This window comes from Prionailurus viverrinus, chromosome F2 (genome assembly GCF_022837055.1).
Source record: "Prionailurus viverrinus isolate Anna chromosome F2, UM_Priviv_1.0, whole genome shotgun sequence".
In the NCBI taxonomy this organism is placed as follows: Eukaryota; Metazoa; Chordata; class Mammalia; order Carnivora; family Felidae; genus Prionailurus; species Prionailurus viverrinus.
Window position 1 is genome coordinate 63,692,469 of NC_062578.1, and position 14,486 is coordinate 63,706,954.

Sequence of the window (14,486 nt, forward strand, 5' to 3'; positions counted from 1 at the left end):
GGGGGATTAGCAACTGTTAGAGATATGAGGACACTAATGTGATCCTTTCTCCCAGACACAATCAGAAGGATTGAAAAATCTCTGAATGACTTCCTCATCCTGTTTCATTATTTAAAGCTGTGGCCATCTACAATCACCCCACCTAGCATTTAGATGCTTGGCATATTAATTATTGCTAACACTTTTCACTTGGCATTTATTATTTTCTACCTGAATTGGTTAATTATACTTTTACAGCTATACCCACCCCACCTTCTTACTTCTCTTTATATCCTCCCATGGTTCATAGGTTGGTACCTTATACAGAATATATGCTTCAGATAGTACCAGTTGAGTTCAATACTCAGAGCTTTGAATCAACTTATCAAAAGAACCTACTCCTCCGAAATTCAAAATATTCTTAAAAAAGACTGGTGACAGAGGGTATTCTGGAGGTCTTCTGGTTCTCTTGCCCTCCGCCCTTCTGATTTCCCAGAGATGTGTACCTAAACTATCTCGTCAAGGCCACTATGGCTGAATAGCATGGATGTTCCTTTGACTATATGAATTATATTCAACAAGGAAGAAGGCCCAATACAGAAAATGTATACTTTTCATGCATGAATATACCAGAAGCAAACACTCTAATTTATAAGTGAAATGAAGGCCAAATAAAACCAGAAAAAACTGAATGTGTGATTTATTATATTTAAGATTGGTCTAAAAGGCTTAAATATGTCTGTCATAATTAACAGTAAATGAATGCAACTTTACAAAATCAGTATTTCAATACAGTACAGGACTAAATGTGGCAACTGTGCACTGGAAAATTAATATTTCCTCAATGCAAATATCAAATTTGCAGCACCATTTAGAAGCTTCCACTAAAAATGCAAGCTGCAGTATTTATTACAAGCTCTACTCGGAACATAAGACTACCTAAATCAAGCGTGAGAGAAAACAGTGGAGTCATTCAAGCGTAATATGTCAGATTTGGTACAGGATTAAAATACTAACATTTTTTTTTAATGTCCTCGTTTCAAATTAATAAATACAAAAACAATATAAAAATATACACCAGTTGATAAGACTGCACTGCAGATGGTCAGATCGTCAAATCTCACTCTCGTATGTATGCAGGTATGTCTTTAGCGTCAGAATTTCTGGATAGCTGCGACTGGTCTTTCGGAAGAAATCCAGACTGGTGAGATGTTCAATGTCCCGCACCCGAGCTGTGTGCATCTTTATGAGTTCTTCGACCCATTTCGACTCGTCCTCTGAGCTCTGCAATGGAAACAGAATACAATCAGAGTCACAATTTTCCAGAGGAGGTTCTCCAGATGATCAATTTGGTGCAGGTCCACAAACGACCCCTCCATACTCCTGCGCCCAGAGCCAGTGCCTGTGATTCCTTCCTGGCCTCCCTGGCCACTCTACCACATTCCTATTGGTAACACACCACAAATACCTGTCCTTGGCTGTTAACATTTTTGACAGCAATTAGCTGTACCAAATAAATGAGACATGTGGTGTGAAAGGGCCTTGGACTCAATAGGTTTTCAGAACATAAATCCAAATTACAAAAACCAAAGGCCCTGGAGAATTCAGTAATTACTTTCTTCCCCCGCTGCTGTCAAACTGCAATGTTGGGCACAGAGCAACTTGGAATGCTCTTCTGGCTCCTAAGGAAAGTGAAGAGCTTACGCTCAATGCACAGAATTTCGCGTGTGCGTTCCTGGTCTTTCAGAAGAACCCGCAATATCAAGAACATCATCTATTAAATGGCAATGAATTGATATTCAAATAATGAGTTCAACTTAAAGCAGCTCAAGATACACCTGGTATTTTGGGGCCCAACAGGCCTGGGTTGGAATTGTGGCTTTACCACTTCCTGGCTATGAGACCTTGGCAACCCACTTGACCTCTCTAGGCTTTCTTCATTGGTTCACAAGGAAAATAATGCTGACTTCAGCAGCTCCCTGGAAAGTAGGAAGAAGAAGAGAAAGGAAGAAGGGGAACAAAAGACAAAGTAGGGAAACATCATAGAGAAGAGGATGGAAATCTCTTTCTGCCTTAGCTACTTGCCAAGACTGTCTCATTGGCACAAATTCCAGATGAAAGATATCCGGATGTCCCACACCAAACAATTTATTTGTGTCTCAGTTGAAATTAAAAGGTATTTTAGGACAAGTAATCCTTTATATTTTAAAAATACCTTCTTTCACTCTGGTGCGAAGTTGAGAGAAAGCATGAGATCTGAGAGCTCTGGGAATTGTGGGGGAAATGCCTACCTTCACTAGTAGACATGAGGCAGGAGGGCCTTTGCAAATAATTTCATTCCCAAATGCCCCCAACACTGCAATGGCCCTCAAGAGCTGTCCCACAAGTTGAAGGGTGGCTGCGTGTCCAGGGCTGAGTATGTTCAGAAATGCCCTCGCCCAGCTCTTCCACCACCAGTGGTCTCAATGAACTCCCCACCAAAGTCCAAGAACCTGCAATGGGTTTTCTCGGAAAGCTCCAACCCACACAGACCTGGACAGGGAGCTACAGCAGCTTTTGCCAGTGCTAAATATGTACCACGAGGGTGTTGGTTCAGGAAACTGAGGCCTGGCCATCCCAGGCAAAATGAAGAAATAGGAAGAAATTGCTTTGCAGGCTGGGGAAGTAAGGATTTTAACCCTCCATGCCCCACCCTCCTAACCCAAGCTAACCAAGGTCTCTGCGATTCACAGGAAAAGACAGACCTAAATATAACTCTGCCCACAACGGTACTGACCAATCCTCAGTGCGACCATATAATTAACGAAGTAGGAGGTCTCCAAATGGATCAGGACCCCCTCAGAGTAAGCAGAGTAAGCATGAAGCTGTATTTTGGAAGAATTTTCATATTCAACTCTTTATTTGATTTTTCAGTGGTCTAATTTTTCCTCTTGTAAATACAGTCATTTGAATGTAAAGACAAAGGGGTAAAAAGGTTTTTCCTAATATAAATAGTGGCCAGCTGGGATTACAAGAATTCAGGGGGAAAATTGTCTTTTGCTAGTTCTATCCTTGGGAAGTATTTGCCAATTTCATTCGAAGGGCATTTTCTTCTGGTTCTCACATGCTAAAATCTAGCCTGTCACTAGTCATTAGGAAATGCTGGCTATGCAACACAGGAAGAAAATATCTTCTGCCTGATGCTAGCTGGCAATCCACAAAAGTATTTGCTAGGAGAGACTCTAGGGTGAAATGCAAAACTAATAAAATTCAAATAAAAGTTCATGTGTACCAAGGGAAGAAGAGAAGGAAACATTTTAAAAATAAATAAATAAGTAAATAAATAAACGCCCACCCATGAACTTCTTTATTACCTGTCTTGCTATGGACATTTATTTTTCACCTGCCTTTTCTTCCTCACTTTCTCATAAGATTGTGAATTCAAGCCCCAGCAGTTTTAAAGTGACATTCACAGCAAGGACAGGTTTCTGTGTGGGCAGAATAAGAATAAGAAACATGCTGGCCATGAACTCTACAAGAAATATCTCTAAGCTCTGTGCAGAGTCAGGAGCCAGAAAGTGGAGGGAGATAGCTGTGAGGACATCTGTGGATTTCATTGGTCAGATGTACAATTTGGGGTGACTGAAGAATGTCTTTGAACTCAGTGTCCCATCACCAAATTCCCCTGATGACAGAGAAACTTGAACACATACTCGCCAGGAATCTAGCTGTATCTTAAATGACCTCCTATCAGTCTGCAATGTCTTTGCAGTCTCTATCTTAAAAGTGCAAGGCAATTGTGAATTTCACTCCATAATATATGGGTTTAGTTTTTTGCACAAATGTTTACCTCTCCATAAGTTTTTAGGAAAACTAAAGTTCAAACAAAGTAGATCATGTTATCCAGAGGCATGACATGCCCCTGGTACACCATTAGCCACCCTCGTGTTTCCGAAGAATCAAAATGGAGAAGGTCAAGTCGATAAGCTGACGACAGCTTGCCTTTCACTTGCAGTTCCTCTGCTTCTCCACCTCCTACCAAATTATTATACGATCTTATTGATCCTTCAGTATAATATTGCTGCCTTCTACTCTCTTTGTTACATTTCCAACACCACAACCTCACTTCCAGTTCTGTTCCCTCAATCCCATGAATCTTGCCAAAGCACTTTGAACACCAGGCTTGACCCCTTCCAACTTAAATTTATCTCCCTAAAGGAGAGCCCTGAAATGTTGCTCTTATGCACCAGCATTTTCCGTGGCTACTTAATGCTTGTGCAATAAGAAAAGTTTCTAAGGTCCCAAGGTTCTACTGTGGAAATCTGATAAATTTGAAGGAGGATGGGCTTTTGAAGTCAGAGGACTTGCATCTACAGTTCTGTTCTCCTACTGACTAACCAGGTAACAATGTACCAAACTTTTCAAGGGGAGCGGGGAGAATAACACATACACCTGCCTCGCAGGATAATTAGATGATTAGAAATAATCTATGGAGAGGACCTGCCCAGTACTTGGGTGGTAACACATACTCAGCAAATGGTAGCAATTCTTACCTCTGCCACTAAGGCTTCTATTACTACTACTTCAATTTAAAATTTATTCCAATCAACTTTTGTTTTGTTTTGTTTTGTTTTGTTTTGTTTTGTTTTGTTTGGGGGGGGTTGTTTTTTGTTGTGTGTGTGTGTGTGTGTGTGTGTGTGTTTTGAGAGAGAAAGAGGGCTCAAGTGAGCGAGGAGCAGAGAGAGAGAGGAGAGAGAGAGAGAGAGAAGCCAGGGATCGCCTGGGGCTCGCGTTCACCTAAAGTGGGGCTCAAGCTCACCTGAAGCGGGACTCGAACTCAAGCGCTGTGAGATCATGACCTGAGCCGAAGTCAGACGCTTAATGACTGAGCCACCCAGGCACCCTCCAAGCAGCTTTAAAAACCTTATCTCCCCCTATTACCCTCAATTCCAATATTCTGGTCAAGCTTAATTAGCTATCTTGGCCATATTTCAAATTTTGTATTTGTGTCCTGCATCCCTTATTTTGCTCTGAACATCCATAGCCTCAGTCTCCTCCCATAGCTGAAGCCCTAGTCCAAAATCTACCTTGCCCATGAAACTGATAACCTCTGTTGAAGCTCTTCTCGGGGCTCTTTGCCTTGTAGGGTAGCAAAGTCTGCACCTGTTTTCTGCTCCCCCCTGCTGCAGGCTGCCTTGAGTAGTGCCTATGTTTGACACACTGTTGTTTCTCCCAGAGCACCACACACAGTTTAGGAACTGAGTAGTGCTTGCTGACTAAGATCCTCTTCTGTAGATTGTATCTCTGCTCCTGCTATTCTATAAAGCAAAATCATAGAGGTTACTGCTTCAAAAATCAATCTTGGAACACAGTCTTTCTGTCACATCAAAGAGATCTGGGGAAGTGATGTGATGTGTCCCTGAGTGTAAGCAGAAGGAGTAAAGGGCCAGGAGCACACTGCATGGCTCCCACCCCCTGCCAGGGGCCTTCTCGTGATGCCTTCCTGCCTCCACTTACGAATAAGGGTATTGGGTGTCATCTGTGCTGTTTGGGAATGGTGACCTGTTACAAGTGCCCTCATAACTAGCAGCAAATGAAAAATCTGATTTATAAAGTATATACTCCCATGTATATGTGTCTTTATAAAAAGTTTTTATTATAGAAATTTTCAAATGCCCGCAAAAGTAGAAAGAATAACATAATGAACCCCTGTGAATTCTTATCTAGTTTCAACAATTATCAAAATGTTGCTATTTTTATCCTACCTTTACAAAATACATATGTCTTTTGCAAAACCAAAATCATTTGGGCATTTTATCATTTGACAAAATCAAACACGTAATCGGAACTACAATGAATGCACACTTCCATGCCTCCCCACACCCTTACACTGAAAATTAAAAAGCCGTTCGAACACAAAGTTCTGAGGTGATAAGCAAAGGTCTTTTCTTCTTTCCACTTGGTTTTACTGTATAGTCCAAATGTCTTATAATAAGTGTATAAGAGCTTAATGGTGGGAATATAAATTAAGAAGCAAAGATGAATCATTTTAAAGGACTCTGTCTTTGAACTCACATTGCAGCTCTCATCATTGTCTGGTCTGTGAGGGAGAATGAATGAGGAGACAGAGAGGGGGCCATCACACTTGTCGGCAGGCTGGGTGAAATCCAGGCAGCTGGTGATGATGCTGTAATAATGAGTTGGTACGGGAATGGAGCTGCCCTCCACATACCTGGAACAGGAAGGAAAAATAAAGTTACAACACATGTAATAGCTTTCTTGTTTAAATGGTGACCCACGAATATTGCCTAAGTCACTAAAATTAACTTCCATTCAACTGAATCATTTTTCACTTCTAAGAAAGTGGTCCACTTCTGTATTTTGAACCCAATGTTTTTATTGCCTGGAATTCCCTTTCTCTTAACTTGGCAGAATGAAAACGATATTCCAGGCGAAGAAAACAGCTTGAACCAAGGATCAGATGCCGGACACGATGAAAGGCTCAAGATAGCAGAAATGTGAGGCTGGAAGAGTCAATAAAAGCCATACTTTGGAGGTTCTGAGGGCTACATTGTGGAATTTGGGTGTTATTGTTTAGGCGGTAAGGCCTCACTGAAGGTGTCCGTGGCAGGGAGAGTCATCATGAGATCCATGTTTCAGGAAGAGAACTTGCATAAAATTGTATAAAGTGGACCTCAGGCAGGAGACGCCGAAGCTGGGGCAATAATAAGCCCTTTCAAACTCCAATGAGATGCTGAGCTTGGTAGAGAAAACTCATTCACTCAAGGAAATACTAAGGACTAATGAGCTAGTGATGAGTGTAGAGATTGAAAAAAAAACTTTTCCAGTAAACTGAAGTGCAGAAACTCACAATTCCTTACCTGGTTCTCTATTATCTTAATTTTAATCATTTTTTTTTTTAATTTTTTTTTTCAACGTTTATTTATTTTTGGGACAGAGAGAGACAGAGCATGAACGGGGGAGGGGCAGAGAGAGAGGGAGACACAGAATCGGAAACAGCCTCCAGGCTCTGAGCCGTCAGCCCAGAGCCCGACGCGGGGCTCGAACTCCCGGACCGCGAGATCGTGACCTGGCTGAAGTCGGACGCTTAACCGACTGCGCCACCCAGGCGCCCCTAATCATTTTTAAAATACTGAAATTATGACTAAAATGATAATTTTGGTTAAAAACTACAGCAATGATCAGCAATAAAATAAATGTACAATTAAGTTGACATTTCTCGTATGGATGACTAGAAAGGGAGCAAGATAATTCCTATGTTATTAATTATGTGTATGAAAAAAATTATTGTTTGTTCGTAATTATCTGTAAATCACAATTAAACCTTCTCATCATTTGTGCCCCTCTGTTTCACACATGTATAAAATTAAATGACTTCTTATGAATTTGTCATATTTGTATCTATTTCCTTTCTCCATTGAACTGTTAGCTCCTTCTGAGCAAGTATGCCTTATCTTTTTTTAATCTTCCCAACAGCATCATGGAGAAGGGTAGAAACAACTAGACTTTACAAAAGTCTCCGTGGAATTTCCTATTAAGATATACTGACCCAGAAATCTAAGGGGTTCCAAAAGTCTCCTCAAATAATGGAGATGAGGGGAAATTATCATCTTTCCACTGGCGAGTTGATAAAGAATAAATGACAAATTAAAAAAAAAATCTTTTGATACTTTTCTCTCATGGAATGGAAAAGTACATTTATTTACCACAAAACTCCATTCCATTCCAACCACCAATAAGACATTTAATCAAGCGTCCAAAAGCACTGAAGAAATTACAAGGAGATTCAAAGAGCAAAGGCCTTTAGGGCTATCAGCTCTTCTCTAGTACGTGAATATTTGAAAAAGAGCCTTGAATGAGATCTTAGAATTTAAAAACACACACTGAGTGGAAAAGACAAACTTACTGTTTGATTTTGTCCTGTGTGTCATGTAAGCCATCATAGTCATAGTCAAAAATTGGTCCACTTATCACATTAACTCCATTTCTTTCTGAAGCATATTTCTTCACCAATACCCTTTGGAAATAATTCCAGACTCCTGAGGGGGGGAAAAAAATCTGTTCTTCATGATCAAAACTCCTTGCTTTGGTCAAATTCTCTCTGGGATCAGCCAAATGTCATAAGCCAAGAGACAGTAGAGCTCCTGCGATTCTTGAAAAGAATTCATCCTGAAGTACCAGCTGTGTGTGTCATTTATGAGCGAGCAGAGAGAAAGGCATGGAGACACCAGTAGGGGAGTTTAACCCAGCCCAATAAGTCGGGGGAGGGTTCCTCAATGAAGTGGCTACTGAGCTGAGATCTAAAGGATAAGTGGATGCTTTACAGGCAAAGAGATGGAAACAGAACAGGCAAGGGGAATCGTGTGGTCAAAAGAGGAAGGACAGTGTTTGTGAGAAACTGAAAAAAAGGCCTTAATCTACTTTTTCTTCCTTCATGATCTCATAGATATACTTGTTCCGAAGTTTATGTCTCTAGCCCTGACCCTTCCAAGGAGCTCCAGACCTGTTATCCAACCACCCATTTCAGGGTCCACTTGACCTAATGACCATGTCTGGCAAAAAATGATCTAAACAAAATTCTTGGCCTTCATTCCCAATCCTGCTCTAACTCCCTGCTTTTCCATCAGGTAATGACACTCACTCACTCACGTGTTCGGGTCCAAATCCTAGGAGTCATTTCTGACCTGGCTCCTTCTTTCCTACACACGTGAACAAGCCTTGCCAGTGCTACCTCTGAAATACACCCCCGTCATCCAAATCTGACCACTTTTCAACTATTTTCACTGCATCCATCCTGGTCTCAATTACTATCCTCTCTGCAAAGAACTACCACAAAAGACTACTTCCCAGGCTCCCAGTGAGAACCTCGCTCTTCCCTGCAGCCCACTATATAATAGCCACTCGGATCATTTTACACCATACCCAGAATGTGTCACACTCTTCCCAACTTCCCGTTTCTAACATTCCAGATGACGTATCACTGCAATTAGAATAAAATCCTAACTTTGCACCGTGGCCCCTGCCTACCTGCATGACTCTGTTTCCTCCTTCCCCCTCTGGTACATGGCTTTCTTCCCGTCTTCCCATTTGCCAAACTCATTTCAGATTAAGCTTTTGCATTTTCTCTTCCTTTCATCGGGAAAACTCCCTTATCTGTGCTTGTCTGGTTTCTTCTCCATCGCTCATTTCTCACTTTCAAGATCACCTCTGGAGGGGACTTCCTTGTCCACATTAGGTCCAGGTAATATTATAGTCAAGCAGAGAGAGGAGTGGAGAGGAACAGAGTGGGGAGAAAGGAAAGGCAAAAGAGGGAATGACAGAGGACAGGAAATGCGAATAGTGAGTTGGTTCTGAAATGTTAGGTTTCGCTGAACTACGTGCTACTCTACATGAGGGCTGTGAGGCTTGGGCTATTATCACTTCTTATCTCCCCCTGTGAAAAAGTACTTGGCTCTTTTTTCCCTAGTGCTTCTACCATTCTTTAGACCCTCTGATACTTTACTCAGAAAGAGCAGTCCACCGGAGCCAAAATACCACAGATAATTATTTGCAAGAGAGAAAGGAGGACCATGGGAGAGAAGTTCGAATGTTAAGCACAAAAACTGGAAAGGCAGAAAGGGAGAAAAATAACAATGAGAACAGTCAAAAGGCCAAACCCACAGAAACGTGGCATGTGAGAAAACCAGTCCCAGGGAAGAACAGGGAGCCCTCTGTGAAAGGCCTTTCGCCATGCCAGCCTCAGGGTGGTACCGTGTGTTTCCTTTATTGCTGCTTGGTCAAAAAAGCATCAGCAAAGAACAAAGAAATTCAGGAAACCCTGATGTGTGGACATTATGAAGATGCATTCCATGTAATATTAAGACAAATCTATCTATGTGGGTTTCTGAAACGTTTCTCAGTTGGGACTAAGAAAAAACTAGGGAACTGCCTTTTAAAAGCATTCTTTAATTTTTCACGCTTAAGCAATGGATTCTACCTTTGAATTAACCTCCACTTACTAACTAGGACATCAAGTAAACATTTTTTTCCTCTAAACCATGTTGGCCATTTCACTGATGTCAAATTCTGGAGGCTTGCCACTGGAGATGACACTCCACAATCACGCATTCTGAATCTGACATTTCATTTCAGCCCAAGAGTCCTGGAACACAACCACTGGTCCTCTGCCAAGTAGAAGTAGGTAGAGGTGCTTCCTTTTCCTACCTTTCCTATAAGAATACAAGTCTCCTCACAGTAAAAGGAGGTAAAAATTATTGCATAATGCTTTCTCTATCTTTGGATGGATGGATGGATGGATGGATGGATGGGCAAATGAGTGAATTATCTGTTATCAGAAATAGAAAATGGATTATTCCATTGGACAATTACGTCATATCCATATAAGCCATAGATGTCATGCAATAAAATCTCATAATTTTGTAAATGAGAGGTTAAATAGCATTTCTGTAATTATATAGCTAGTTGTCAGACTCCAGGGAAGTCAGTGTTTGGACCAGGGCTCACTGTGCCAATACCATTCACGGCATCATTTTCACCCACAAATATTTACATCACGCACAAAGACATTATGGCTGTTCAAAGAAACTAAAATAATTTACAAAGCCCTAAGACCATCTGAATTTAATACTCTGATGATTCAGAAGATTCTTTAAAGTTCTTCCTGGGTTTCAAGGTCAACATTCAGAATACATCATTACCATCCACCCTAAAGGGGGAAAGTTCTGGTGGCTTTTACTTTAACATTCAATAAATAAACATAAGTGTTGTTAAACATCAAGTGGCCTCCAAAACAAAAGAAGACCCTTCTTAACCACCAATATAATGAGCATTGAAATAGAAGGAGCACCAGTTTAGAAGCAAAACACAAACTGGGTTTGGTTCAGTTTCTATCATTCGTGAATTGGGTCATTTCTTGTGACTTTAATTTTTTAATTGTAAACAAGAGACAAACAACCCACCAACCTCCCTCACAGATTCATATTTTGGATTAATAGTAGAGAATTTACGTTAAAGTTCTTCAACAATTATAAAGGCTAAACACATGAAATATATTATTATCAAACTTAATATAGAGGTAGAAAGGGTAAGTGGTAAATTTAGAAATATTTCTTTTCATAAATAATAGTTTACTAGGTAAATATCAGACTTACGTTTGAAAGCAGGATACATTGGAACCATATTGGTTACAAGGAAAGCATCATATTTAGCTTCCGGTGAAGAGCTCAGATCTAAACGTTAGGCAAACAAACAGTGTCCATTACTTCCCAAAATCGACATCAATAAAAATGTAATCTACTAAAATGGTCTGAACAGTTTGAAGTGAATTGTGTATAGATCTACTCTTTTATTTCTACTCATTCCCTACTTTAAACAGTATTTCCCAGTTCCCCTCCCACTCAATCTCTTTTCTTCACCAATAGCTTTCTCCCCCAAATTTTTACAATGCTTTTTCTTCCTACCTAGACCTGGGTCTACTAAGTATTATGTATATAGGTTTTAGAGTTTAAAAAATGTCATCAAGGTAATGAGAGATAATTAAAGGGCTTCCCATATTCTTTTTTTTTTTAATTTTATATATTTTTTTAATGTTTATTTACTTTTGAGAGAGACAGAGACAGAATGTGAGTGGTTTAGGGGCAGAGAGAAAGGGAGGCACAGATCTGAAGCAGGCTCCAGGCTCCGAGCTGTCAGCACAGAGCCCGACACGGGGCTCCAACTCACAAGCTGTGAAATCATGACCTGAGCCAAAGTGGGCCGCTCAACCGACTGAGTCACCCAGGAGCCCCAGGGCTTTCCATATTCTTAAGAGATCACATCTCTAGTATTTAAAACATTAATGTCCTAATGATATACCATTTTACTGTCAGATTCCCATTAATGATGTGAGGGGCACGCTATATATTCCCTTGCACTTCAGAATTCTCCTGGAGAACAGGATTTGTGAAAGGTGGTCTGTTTTCTGACCAATTTTGGAAGTATCTCATAGAAGTTCAATTTTTCAATCTCTTGAGTGCTCCTCTTGAAGAAGACCTAAAATCCTGACAGTCCAGGAAATCCTAACAGTCCAGATTCTACGAAATAATATCCCTCTAGAATGGTCAGATCCTGATATGCTAAAACTTACAAGGAGGGAAGAGGAATCCATAGGACATCTGTTTATCATTTTTGTAGGCCAAACAGCTTTGACTGAAACTCGGAGACACACGGACATCAGGCCGGACGCAGTTGGTCAGGTGCTCAGGGATGCCAGAGACCTCAGCCTGCATGTTGAGTCAGAGGTAGTTAGCAATGCCATCACAAAGACCATGCCAAACCAACAAGGAAATACCAAAACCAAGTTGCTCTGTTATGAACAGCCAGAACCCAAACCCCTCTAGCTTTTACTGTAGCTCATACTTGGACGTTGACTGCTTAAAACGAGGCCTCCTCACCCAACCCCCCCAAAACCCAGCAAGGCTTCAGTTTTAAATATGGTAAGCCAGGAATTTGCAAAATCTTAATTTTTCTTAGTGGCAGAACACTTTTATCAGTCTTAAGTAAAGCCACAATATATAAAGCAGAAATTGCATTGTTGAAATAATGGATGGGATTCCATGGGAGACAGCCTTAAAAAATAACACTCTAATAAAAAATATAGAAATACCCTCTATAAAAAGAGAGACTGCATATAAATCTGTGCACCAGGGCATATGTACATGCACACCGTACAAGCGAACAAGAAGCTGTGTTTGCAGCAGAAGTGTTCCTTTGTAATCAGAAATTAAAAACATACTTCAACTGCCAAATAAACTTTTCTAATTCCATATATAAACTTACCTATCTCATCATCACCAAAACTGAAACCCCAACATAAAATCTTTATTAAAAAACAGGATGTTGATAGTCAGGGAGGCTGTGCATGTGTGGGGCCATGGGTATATGGGAACTCTCTGTCCTTATTCAATTTTGCTGTGAACCTCAAGCTGCTCTAAAAAAATAAACTATTAAAACAAACAGTCAAATCTTGGCGGCTTCTGCAACTATCGGGCAATGGTAAACAGAGGAAAAGCAACAAGCATTAGTATATACTTCCTTTAATACGTAGATAATTTAACATATTCCTATGAAGCTCTTAGAAGAACATTGAATAAAGTCTAATTCAAAATACTTTTCAGGACACCTGGGTGACTCAGTCGGTTACGCATCTGACTTTGGTTCAGGTCATGATCTCGTGGCTCATGAATTCGAGCCCCACGTCAGACTCTGTGCTAACAGCTCAAGGCCGGGAGCTTGTCTCGGATTCTGTGTCTCCCTCTCTCTCTCTGACCCTCCCCCACTCACACTCTGTCTCTCTCTCCTTCAGAAATAAATAAAGATTAAAAACACTACTTAGTAATAGATTCGATATAAGATTTCTTTCTTCAAGATAAATTAAAATCTTTTCTAAGACAAAATTCTGTTAAGCAAGCAATCATTACATTAATGCAAAGAATGTAATCGCATGAAGAATATAAGCCCCAATTTTTTCAGTGACCTGTTTGGAAACGGTGTATGACGTCCAGAGTGGCATAAGGAATATTTCACTATAACCGCTTTCAAAGTCAGTGTGGTACAAGATATCGTATCGAGTCCGATAAAGCACTGCAGGCCGTCCGTAGAGGAGGTGTCGCTCTAGGAAAGAGAACAAAAATTGTGTTAAACACACATTAAACTTTATATTACATATGAAAGAAATATTGGCAGAGTCAAGTTGTCCATAATTTGCTTGCTTACTTATTAATAGTGTAGTTCCTTCTTCTTAATTTAATCAAGTTAGTTTCCCCTAACACTTTGTGGTTTATCTGATCACCTAAGCATGGGTCAAATCTTACAGTTATCAAAAGTATAATATAAATGCCATATTTATTTTAATACTTTCTTTAGTTGTAAATAATTTTAATCTGTATAGGAATGAAACAATATAGGAAATTTTTAAACAATTCAGCTGAATGGAAGTCAATAGGAGTGATTTTTATACAATTAATTCATTTGACCCCTGGAAAGGCTCATCAAATTAGCCAATGATTTAATTAAGAGGAAGGCACTCTTTGATCATTATTTGCAAACTGCAACTCAAATAATGCATTATTTCAGCATAAACAGTGAGTAGTGATGAGCATTTAAAGTAAGCAGATTTGTCACATGGAGAAACACTCTTTAGGTAAGAACTTAAAGGAACATGTATAGATAAAGTAAATGGGCATTCAAGAGGGTGCTTTAAATACAGAGAGGGGAGGTCATCAGCTACCAAAGAGCTCGATTAAGACCATAAGAATGTAGACCTCCAAGAGAAAGCTCTCCTTTTGTGGGGGGAGGGGGTGGAGGCGGAAAGAGGTCTGAAACCTTACTCTTTTAAGGAGATGGAAGTTTAGTGTGCAAACCTTCATTCCACACCCACAATAAGTGCCTGGAGTTTGATCTGCACATTTTGGATAGACTAAAGTCAGAACTTCCATAGATTCTTGGAAATTGCGGTCCTACGGACCAAA

At 40.2% G+C, this 14,486-nt stretch overlaps 1 protein-coding gene across 12 annotated transcripts in view; it reads right to left on the reverse strand.

The window, feature by feature from the left end:
- Window positions 1–662: 662 nt before the first annotated feature.
- Window positions 663–14,486, reverse strand: part of ENPP2 (ectonucleotide pyrophosphatase/phosphodiesterase 2) — a 110,737-nt gene continuing 96,913 nt past the window's right edge. For 11 of the 12 annotated variants that reach the window (XM_047841846.1, XM_047841844.1, XM_047841842.1 and 8 more), the window contains 6 exons: window positions 13,493–13,629; window positions 12,104–12,239; window positions 11,130–11,207; window positions 7,886–8,018; window positions 6,034–6,190; window positions 663–1,263 (listed from right to left, as the gene is read on the reverse strand). In XM_047841846.1, coding sequence (XP_047697802.1) covers window positions 1,093–1,263; window positions 6,034–6,190; window positions 7,886–8,018; window positions 11,130–11,207; window positions 12,104–12,239; window positions 13,493–13,629 — 812 coding nt within the window. In that variant the 3' untranslated portion in view covers window positions 663–1,092. Of the gene's footprint in view, window positions 1,264–5,953; window positions 5,965–6,033; window positions 6,191–7,859; window positions 8,019–11,129; window positions 11,208–12,103; window positions 12,240–13,492; window positions 13,630–14,486 lie in introns of those variants that run through there. The other variant, XM_047841848.1, reaches the window with a different exon arrangement.